This window comes from Osmerus eperlanus, chromosome 6 (genome assembly GCF_963692335.1).
Source record: "Osmerus eperlanus chromosome 6, fOsmEpe2.1, whole genome shotgun sequence".
In the NCBI taxonomy this organism is placed as follows: Eukaryota; Metazoa; Chordata; class Actinopteri; order Osmeriformes; family Osmeridae; genus Osmerus; species Osmerus eperlanus.
In genome coordinates this window covers 12,434,019-12,445,082 of record NC_085023.1, presented here as the reverse complement: position 1 = coordinate 12,445,082, position 11,064 = coordinate 12,434,019, and the positions used below count along the sequence as shown (strand labels likewise).

The window sequence follows — 11,064 nt, the reverse complement described above, 5'->3', positions numbered from 1 at the left end:
ACACCTTGCGGAGAAAGCTCATTTCGGCCGCTTGTATTCGCGATCTCGTTCTTTTGGTCACTACCCACAGTTCGTGACCATAGGTGAGGGTAGGAACGTAGATCGACTGGTAAATAGAGCTGTGGCGGAACTAGAGTTTTATACATGGGGTGGCCAAGGGGTGGCCATGGCTACTTCAGGGGGTCCATAGTCCAGAGTCTTGGGTCACTGTTTTCATTAATATATACAGTATAATCTGGGTCTATAAGTGCTGGAACATCCATAATATTTTTTGGAAAACAAGCTCAAGCACCAGGGACTTATAATAGCATTTCTGTGTTACAGAAATAACACAGTGCATTTTGGGTGTGAAATTACACACCCAAAAAAACACTGAAATTTGACTTGACAGGTAGCAGAAATCAAGCAGAAATGGACTTGTAAAATATAAATAACTTGGTGCCCAACCACATTACAAATTTACAGTATAATATTTATGTTAATATATATTATGTTAACTAATAGCAAAGAAAAGTTTTGGAATTGGCCTAAACAAGACCAAATTAAATCTGTGTGATAAGAAACAATAAATATATAATTTTAGAATGTCAGTGTACAAGCTAGTACACAGTGCATGTATTATTTATTATACCTACTAACACAGATGTAAACACAATGTTAGGCTAAATTTGTAACCGATCTCTCGTCTATCTGATTACCGTATTTTTCGGAAAACAAGCCGCATCGTGTATAAGGCGCACCCCCCCCCCCCCCCCCCCCCACCCCCCACACCCCCACCAGAATGAGCACTTTGTGTTTGTAAAGCGGAGTATAAACCGCACTGGAATATAAAACGCACTTTGAAAGCAAACAACGTTACCTTTGCGCCGGTTAACTTTGAGCGGCCCACTGCTTACGATTGATTACTTGCCATCTAACTAGACAACATTCCCAATCAGGGTGAACACTCAAATTATCTAAAGACCATAGCATTACACATTTCAAAACAGAACGAACACAACTATAGAACTCCATACAATGCGTATTGCTAATGCCCTTAAAGATCCTGTAAAGTGGACGTGGAAACGAGTTTTAAGTTCGCCACAACACAGAATAATGTGTTATTAACTACCCATCCAAATTCGAATGAAAAAATAACACCGACAAGTATGTTAAAATAGGCTTTGAAATCGTGAAAAAATCAGCAGTCTTCTCTGCTTGAGACTGGGGGGGCGTGTCGCCTGAAGGAGCTGAAGCTCCGCCCCTCGCTGCCTAGTGCCTACTTCCGACCCAGATAATGGACGCTATGTCAATCCGAACAAAACCGTATAGAATTAGAATTTATTTGTTCAATGAGTGAAACATACAGATGCATATAAATGAAATATTCCCCTGATCTGTAACACAAGAGTAAACATTTACAGCAGAGACAGCAGACAGTGAGCTCTCCAACTACTTCTAGCACATTAGCTACCATTTCACCAAAATACCATCATTCTACACCGAGTAGCCTAATATCAAGTTAGCGGTTTGCACTAATTATAGCAGAGATACTTCTGGAAAAGTTATCTAGTATAATTATAACAAGCACACAGAACTGAGTGATGAACTGCAGGCGGCGGTGGATGGTCCAGGTGCGACCGGAGGATGAACGGCCGGGGGGGGCGATGCTCGGTAAGGCTCCGCGCTGCAAGAGAAGCCGTGTGTTGGTGAACCCCGTCTGTCTCTGGTCCATGTTAAAACTGTCGGCCGTGAAATGGTCAGTGGCGCAGAGGGGGCTGTTGGAGTTTATCCGAAGCTTTCCATGAGCGTGGCTCTTCACAAAATCTATCCACCTATTTTTCCTTTCATTATCAACAGGGAACTTAAATGGCGTTGCAGCGCAGCTGGAGTTCTTGCATCCAGGGAAGATGCAGTTGCGGGTGGTGGGTAGTGATGGGTCGTTCGCGAACGATCCGTCTCTAAGAGCCGGCTCTTGAAGGTGAACGTCGGGAGCTGGCTCGCATATCTGAAGAACCGACTCTATTTTTAATAGATTAATACAGCCTATAAAAACTAAATGATTATGAAATAATGACTTTTAATTGTATTTAAAATAATTGACTAATTCAAAGAACAACAAAAAAATACTTGTAGGCTTAAAGGCGCACACGATCATCCTCACATTCTGTTCCTGTCAATCCTGCATGAGGGAGGGCCAGTCAAAACTCGGAGGAGAGCCATGACAAATCAATGCATTTTTAAAGATATGTGGTTACGGTCGAGTATGATTTCATTTCATAATTTAATTCAAATTGTTTTCACACCCATCATAGTCAAATTCATAGTTAAAACATGTATTTTTTAAAGAGCCGTTCGGGAGCCAAAAGAGCCGGCTCTTTTTGGTGAGCTGAGCCATACGAGCCGGCTCACGAAAAAGAGCCGGAATGCCCATCACTAGTGGTGGGAGAAATCCTGAAGCTAGCTAGCTAGCTGATGTAAGCTACAATAACAGTACAGCAGGAGGAGACATTCAGTGATCTGACGTAGATGGGGCGAAATGACGTAGATAGGGCATTTTCACTACATAGGAGAGATCTCCCGCCCCGCCCCGTTCGATGGTAAAAAATGTTTTTTAACTAAGTAACTTTTACTTAAAGTACATTTTAAATGAACTATTTATTACTTTTAATTGAGTAATTTTTCAGATAGGTAATTTCACTTGTACTTGAGTAATATTTTATCAAAGTATTGGTACTTTTACTTGAGTATAATATTTTAGTACTTTTTCCACCTCTGGATTTTAGCATATGAGAGGTGGGGGGCAGGGTGACACCCATTATTACAAACTATGTTGAATTTAATTATTGGCGGAATAACCAAATCCTTATAAAATACTATTTTAAAATGTCCATGTTTTTGTGAAACAGACATGGTTCTACAGGAATTATACTACTTCCCTCACTGAACTGATTTTTTTACTGGCTTGTCCTGATCCTGACTGGCTTCTTCCTTCACAGGGACTGCCCTCTCTAGGGAACTGCGAAGAGCCTTCAAGATCGCATCCTTGTTGTTGACAACATTGTAGGTGGTGAGATCCACCAGTGACCTGTAGTCCTTCACAGAGTAGGTCAGGTTGGAGGTCTTGTAGGGAGAAGAGTCAGAGCTAACATCAACTTTCCCCGCCTCCATCTCCTCCTCACCTTTCCGTGGTTGACCTGTCAAGTATCATCAAAGTACATACAAATGATGTCTTACTGTTTGAAGACAACAAAGGGCATGACAGCTTTCACAGAATGCAGTCCTGGCATCCTCAGAGAGCACTTACCAGGAGCCTTGAACTCACGATAAGAAACATTGACAAGGGGCATGTGCAGCAGAATGGGAGCCTCTGGGTTCTCTTTGTCTTCAAAGACGTAGAGCTCTCTCACAGGCTCAGCCTCGAGCTTGCTGAAGTCAATGTGGGGGAAGGGTATCTTGTGGTCTTCACAGTAATCCTGTGTCAGTTTTATAACCTTAGATAGAACAAAATCATCTTAATATGGACTACTGATTTATAGTAGCAGTGGATAACCATATCATTCAAGCACTTTCAGATAGGGGTTCATAGCCAGTGAAATACTACCTCCTACCTAGAGTATGCAAACAGCTAAATTATAAAATTCTGATAATTACCCTTTGCATAATTCAAAAATGGCTGCTCCCTTATTATTTACCTCTAAAACATCCTGCGGATCCCATGAGTAGCTGAAAGTCAGGATGACATCTACACCCCTCTGGGGACGCAACACTGGAGGGCAACCAATGTTTATTGCATGGCCAGCATCAACTAGTTGCAGTTTGGAGTCAGCTGGTGTTAGGTTGTTTGGGAAGGCATCAGGGTGGCTATCTAAACATGGAATGGCCAGAAAGTCATTTTATGTCCGAGATTCTGTTTTAGCCAACCGTAAAATCCCCTTTAACAGAATGTAATATTTTTTTGCAGAATTAGAAACAGCAAAAGACTAAGGTATTTAAACGCATGTTCACAGTGTTTATGAAACAGTGCAGCAAGTCACCTTTCCAGGCGGTAAAGTTTGAGTTTTTGTTATAATTGGAATGCATGAAGAATCCACGCATAAAGTTGTATATCTCAGTGATGACGGGTCGGCTCTTGAAAAATCTGGAGACCACGCTAGCCGTGCTGGTGATCGGCGTGAGGAGATATGTGTCCAGGGTAATTGGCTCACTGTCTGCTTCTATGTGGGAGAAGTTTGGGAGAAGTTGATGGAGAGCAGATGAAATTAATTGAAGCAAACACTGGCTAATCACTAATCACTATCAGGACTGTGGTGTAGCTAAGGGGATGCACACCTTGGAAATACTTCTAAACTAAGCAGAATGTGTGGATGAAACAACGTTTTTTGTTGCATTATTGCTATTTAACCACTGTGTTGCAGAGAAATAGGTCGTTACCTATGTTGCCCACATTCTCCCCCAGCCATGGGCTCCAGGAAGGTAGCATTCCAGTGCAAGCTGTCCACAGCTGAGTCAGGTTCAAAGAGAAAACACTACTCCAGATTCCTGTCAACGGACAGAGAAGATGATAAATACTGTGATACACACGTGCAAACATGCCTAGATGTACACAAACACACCTATCAGATAGGGGAGACGTGTCTCTGGGAGCTTCTTGATCATGTATCCTAGGTAGAATTCACTGCCAAAATCTTCAGCACGGACAAAAGCCCCATACTTTGGGATCCCCACTTCATATGGCGTGAACTCACACCATTCTGACAGGAAAGGAAGAAATGAAATAGAAAGGTATGAGACACAGATGTGAAGCATAAATCACATCTAATATACATATGAAATGTCCTATATCTATATTTCTTAGATACACTAAATGAAGTCAAAACCCTATAACAAGAGGAAACCAGAAGCTGCCTTAGCTGAAGAGAAGCTTTAATGACCTTTCTCAGCTGTAGTGCCTTTCCTTCCTTCCTTCATATTGACAGCAGTGTAGATGGGGAGGGGGTTTTGGCCCTTTGACACTGCCCTCTGCTGCTCAGACAGAGTATGGCTGTTTTTCTTTTAACAAACAGTGGAGTAATTAACACATATACTTAAGGCTGCCAAAAATTCAAGGGACGCTTGAACAATGATTTTTGTACATAGTGGGGTCCAGCATAGATGCACGACAATGACGTTTCCATGTCCACGCAATTATATAACTTTTACTTCTGATTTGCACTGTAACACAGAGGTGTTGTGTAGTATCATGAGTGTACTATACCTTCCCATGGGTCAGCTCCTCAATGACCAATCCCCACATGTCTATGAGTGACACCGGGTGTCCCTCCTGCTCTCTCTTTCCAGTTTCAGTGTGGTAGTACTGCAGTTTCTCCACGGCGAAGGCACTAAGAGCACTCTTTGTGATCTCCTTCTCCAGTTCAGCAATTGCCTTTTCCATGTCACAATGGGACCAATCATCTTGCTCGTTTAATTTGGCCATGGCCCTGTCAAAAAGGAATTTTATGGATGCGCCATAGTTATGCTTTGTGGTTTGGTAGACACTTCCAATCAAAATTCCCAAAAGTGGTAATATTTCTGCCATATCAGAAGCGCAAAGCCCGTACAACTTTACACTGTAACTCCACCACTGACTGTTAAGTTGTTTTCATGTTAGATTTATCTTAAAATATGTAGCATTTGGGGTAACTGTTTTACACACACAAATCACAGCTAATTTAGAATTTACTTAGTGTTTTACTTCACTTTACTTTTACTTTAAGATAAATATAAATGACCCTCCATAGAACTAAAGTGGGGAAGTAATCTGCTAGTCATGCTAGCATAATCTTGATGAATGGCATTTACGACAGAGCCAGGGGAAAGGAAGAAATGTAAGGTAGTTCCTGTGTCATCACCAGCCTAACTAACTTGCCACTAGGCCTTTCAAGGATTGTCAAATTTGAAGTGTAAAAAGGGCCCAGAAACAGTAATATGGCTCTGTGGTTAATTGTTTTGACACTTACGGGAGCACTAAAAGAGTGATAATACCCATACTCACCAGGTAGAACCAGACACTCCAGTAATATAAGTCACAGTGTCCAGAAGGCCAATTCTCTGTAGGCCCCTCAGGCTCCCATACATGCCAGTCATAGCTCTAGTCCCGCCCCCTGAGGCCACAACAGCTATTACAGGTACCTAGGGAGGAAAATAAATGAGCAGCACTTGGGTGGTCGTTGGGCCAGAGACGCAGTAGTAGACATAGACTTAAAGAACATCTGATAGACTTTTAACTGCATATTGTTGTCATCGTTACAGTTTCTAAATAAAGTTAATGTGACCTCACAGGAAATGTATTTTCAGAGTACCTTTTTGAGTGTACGGGCAGAGTTAAGCTTCAACACTTTCTTTAAGGCCTGATCCACCACCACTCTTCTCTGCTCCAGGAACTTCTTCTCTTGGGGTGAAAGGTTGAAATCCAAACGAACTTGAAAATCTTTCTTTGGGCTGTAAATAATATATTGTGTGTACACATAAGCATACTAATTTATAATATATTGAATGGGAAACATTGACACTAATGCATGCAATGCACATTTACCAGTCCTCCATTTTCAAATGTAAGTCCAGCTTTTCCTGTGTTGGAAAACATTCAGTGTCAAGGAGAGGAATTGGAATGTAAAAGTCACATGCTTTTGTTTGCATCCCTCTAAGCCCTACACAACTTTCCAGTACTTGTATAGTACCTACTGTACCTCTCCAAAGGGAATAGACATGTTAACTTGGTCTTTAGCTGGCAATTCCTTAAGCTGAACAGCATTTGCTGAACTGCCACTCGAGCTGTCCAGCTGATTCTGGGGAGAACAGATCATCACAAAACATATATGAACAACATATATTTAAACTAAATGCAATCCAGATTCTCATCCAGATGTAACATTTCCTGTACAACTAATTGTAGTTCATGTTGTAGCTGATGAGTAGGCAGATGAAAGATAGAAAAAGTAAACTCACTATCATGAGTTCTGTCTCCAGATATCTGTTCACATAGAACCGCAAGGTTTTTGAAAGTTCTGTTATTTGTTCTGAACTGGCCACCTTTTGATTTTCATTATATGCTCCTGTTAGTCTTAAAATCATGTCCGGTTTCACTGTAAAAACACAAGACTGTTACAGAACCAAGAACAACTAATTGACTGACAGAAATGTTGCAACTTTGACCCTCTACTCACAGTTTTTGTCGCTCAAACTAACATCCACAGCAGTGAATGGGGCAGCCTAGGATACAACATTTAGCAAATTACTGATAAAATAACTATAGCACCGATCAGCTCCTGGGTTAGCAGATGTACAAAAAAAATTACAAACAAAAAACTAACAAGAGTTTAATGATTACAGTGATAACATTTTCTAAAACATATTAATATAAAATGTGGTACTGTTAACATACTAAAATACAGTGTCACAAACTGATCAGGTCATTAGCATGCCACAATACTTACCATTAGGACTCCGTTTGAAATATATTTACAAGGAGGATCACCACTGCACAAAAAAAGAAAAATAAATATCTTGTAATGGATTTTTGCATGAATCTTGCCATATTGCATCATTTAGTCAGTGTGCCACATACCACTCAAGCAGCTGAAATTCCATCCACAGTTCATCATTCGTCTGAAAGAAATAGAGCATCCAACCCAGACTAAGAATACAGTACATCCAAATATCGATTTCATCTTTTTAATTAAGTTTATTTGAGTTAAATACAGTATGTGAGAATACATACTTTAATTCCATACAATTAAGTTATATGCTACTAAATACTCCAAGGTCTAGAAAAATCCTGAAAGTTTCAGAAAGGCCTATTATTCACCTGTGAGTCTCTGTTGAAGACTTTAGTCTCCTTCACTCCTGGTACGAGGTTGTTGATGTCAAATAACACAACTGAACACAAGTCATCACCATCTATGAAAGTGTCCTCATCATACAGTCTAATCTCCAGGACGTTCTGAAAACAAAAATAATGATTTATGTTATTATTTCCATATGTTTTTATTAATTTCCAAATAATAATGGGATAGGCCTAATTTATAGAAACTAGCCTAACTAGTAAAACTTATAGTCAAGTAATTAACATCCATCCATCGTCAACCGCTTATCCGGGATTGGGTCGGGATTTTTCAGGCATAACATCACATTACAGAATAACTTATAACAGGTTTTTTTATACCAACTGGCCTTCACATGGTGTTAAATATCATGTACCATGTGAGTTTGAATGATCAGTTATGGTAAGAACACTTTACTGATCTTTCTTTTGTTGACTGTGTCTTATCAGATGTTGTATGATCATAGAATCATGCTCTGACTGCTGCTTGACCAAAAAGGATAACATGACTTACCTTTACAGAAGACTGGACCCTAAAGTTGAAAGTTTCATTCCACTCTGGGGAGCTGCTATTGTCGACAGTCTTGGTACGGTGAATCTTCGTAGAGGCCGTGGGGATATGTAATGTGACATAGCAGTCTGACTCAGACCCTATACATAAACACGAGAGAAGCCATTATGGATTGATATATGGAGAGATTGTAGCAGCAAACAACAGGGATAAGAATGGATTTCTTCACTTACAAAAAGCATGTTATTCATCTATATGATATATATGCACAATAAGATAATTGGGAACCCTGCCCATAAACTGAGCAGTAATACAATTAATACTACAACAACAATCCATAAGAGTCAACAGTCAATTCTGTGCCAACATGCCTTCATGCTCATAACCATCCATTCTGTTTAGAATTCCCCCAAGTTTAATGTAGTTTGACGATAATAATATTCCTTTATTTAGTTATCTTAAACATTTGTGAATGTTTAGAGGACACTCACAATAATCACGGGAGTAGCTGGTTTTTGCTCTAAGAACAGTAACCTTCAGATTTGAGTAGGACCCTGTAGGACTCTCTTTCTGTTGAGGCAAAAAAAAGGTTACAGAATATTCAAGAATACCATTAAACTTCCAGTAATATATACAAATGAGGGCTGAAAGAAAGTCTATCAATGCCAATAGTGTGTATCATACTTTGTCAATCATCATCATTTGCAAGTGCTGGATGTAAACCATATCCTACTTTTTAGTTTTAAGATTTTTCCCAGCATTGAAACAAGTTTAATAGATAACAGTATAAATACAACATTGAAATACATTTGGTAGATAAGAGTTCAAATGCAACCACAGCCAAACTCATCAACAAAACCAAAACGCTCACTCAGAAAACCATTCATTCTTCTGTTCCCTGTATTACTAAAACAACGTATTCTCTCTGACTGTGTTATGGCCACAGCCACGGCCTGGTCCCTGTCCCTTTTACACCCCTGCTGGTTCTCCTGTGTCACATTGTATCTTAACCAACTGTAAACTTATCCTAAAACACATTCATTGTACATAGGCCCAAAATTTCTTTCACACATCCTACCTAGACCCTCCACACCTGCTGCCCTGCACCTCATAATCCTGCAATACTTCAACCTGGCTTTCCAACCACCCCTCGTCAGATCTTTGTCACATCTACTGAGGTAGTATGCGCTTTTGACCCTCAAGCATTGCTTGATTTACTTGCCTTCTACAAAACCGGTTTTCTTTGTGCCCAGGATTGTCATCCGTGTACCCAGTACCTGTCTGCCTGCAACCCGCTGGTTCACAACGCGAGACTACAACTCAAGACTACACCCCAATAAATCACCTAATTGTATCTGTGCTGTGTTTGGGTCCACTCTGTACTACACAGTAACAGACTGTCTGTCTGACGAAGAACCTACGTTTTGCATGATTCCTCCTTTTCAGTCACCAAGCTCTTGCAGATCTATCAGTTCGTGCACAGACCTGTAGGTTATATCTTGTTTACTGGCTGAAGGTGTGGTCTAGTTAAAAAAGGGGCGTAAATATTTCAGTTGTTAGAGACGGCTGTATCAATTTTATATCAGATTGATCAGAAATATAGAATGTAAATTTATTATAGATCAATAAAAGTTATATATAATCAGCACTACAAAAGTAAACTTTGGCATGTCTTTTTTTCATACGTTTGCATAATGAACTGTAAAAAGAATTATATTCAATTTTTTTATGTTATTGTCACACTCTGCATGGAATGTCTCACAATGGAGCAACATGCACATTTTCAGCCCGGTAGCAGCATACATTGGAGTACAAGACACATTTTAAATTTGGAAAATGAACACTTCAAGGTAGCGCTGTTGAGCCTCTATGTGGCTTAGAGGTAAGGCCATATGAATTATTTACAGTTTTTTCCGATTGCTTAGACACAAAAATGTAAAATAACACACAGTTAGTGAAATCTGACACTCAAGGAGCACAACAGAAGGCCAGACCTGCACAACTATAAGCACATTCTCATCCTCACACTATTTGCAAAATACAACACAGTGTTTTGCAAATCACTAAACACAATTTTCTACATTAGACACAGAAATGTAAGATTATGTCACTTCATTGCCTTTTTTAGACACTGCCTTGTAAAATGCCACACATGTGAACAGATGGATCAAACACGGGCGTCAGGTGTACAAGCACTAAAGTGCTAAACTGTAAACATACCAATCAGGTGTAAGCACTATAAAAAGGCAACAGGTCAGTGTACCTGTCCTCATCAAAAATGGAGAGCAATGTTGCAGGTAGAGGAAGAGGTAGGATGAGAGGGGGGGCCCGTGGAGGAAGGTAGGGAGAGGTAGACCTGGAGGCCGTGGAAGAATAGGGACAAATTTACAGTATCTAATGAAATTCAAACAACATTGAACATTGGTTGACCATGTTGTGAACCATGGGGCAACATTGAGAGAGGCTGGACCGAGAGTTCAGCCCAACCTCAGCAGATATACTGTTGCAACAGTAATTTGGACATTTCGACAAGAGCACAGGTGAAAACTACTATTCTGTACTGTCTACAGTACAGTAAAATGTAGCTACATGTAGCTATAGCTATATGCACTACATCAGTACTTTTTTTGTACATATTCACTGCAGTCCACGATTGAAATAATGTACTGTATTTCATTTGCTGTATTATTTCTTTTGTCTCCACAAATGTATG

At 40.1% G+C, this 11,064-nt stretch overlaps 1 protein-coding gene across 1 annotated transcript; it reads right to left on the bottom strand.

The window, feature by feature from the left end:
• Positions 1–1,306: 1,306 nt before the first annotated feature.
• LOC134022213 (cytosolic phospholipase A2 zeta-like) lies at positions 1,307–9,852 on the bottom strand. The gene is made up of 20 exons (XM_062463548.1): positions 9,773–9,852; positions 8,843–8,921; positions 8,355–8,491; positions 7,826–7,960; positions 7,586–7,626; positions 7,455–7,497; positions 7,185–7,230; positions 6,967–7,103; positions 6,708–6,806; positions 6,554–6,588; positions 6,321–6,459; positions 6,014–6,150; positions 5,237–5,459; positions 4,914–5,031; positions 4,596–4,733; positions 4,414–4,521; positions 4,017–4,196; positions 3,675–3,847; positions 3,287–3,473; positions 1,307–3,176 (listed from the first exon to the last, which is right to left on the bottom strand). The coding sequence occupies exons 1-20, from the start codon at positions 9,779–9,781 to the stop codon at positions 2,920–2,922; spliced, it is 2,421 nt and encodes an 806-aa protein (XP_062319532.1). The 5' UTR covers positions 9,782–9,852; the 3' UTR covers positions 1,307–2,919.
• Between the last annotated feature and the right edge of the window lie 1,212 nt (positions 9,853–11,064).

Bases quoted from the DNA above. Each gene is read 5' to 3' on its own strand.
- LOC134022213 (XM_062463548.1), bottom strand. The intron at 7,961-8,354 runs GTAAGTCATGTT...TTTTGTTTTCAG, and splicing joins GGGTCCAGTCTTCTGTAAAG to AACGTCCTGGAGATTAGACT. The intron at 4,197-4,413 runs GTAACGACCTAT...TCTCCCACATAG, and splicing joins GGAGAATGTGGGCAACATAG to AAGCAGACAGTGAGCCAATT.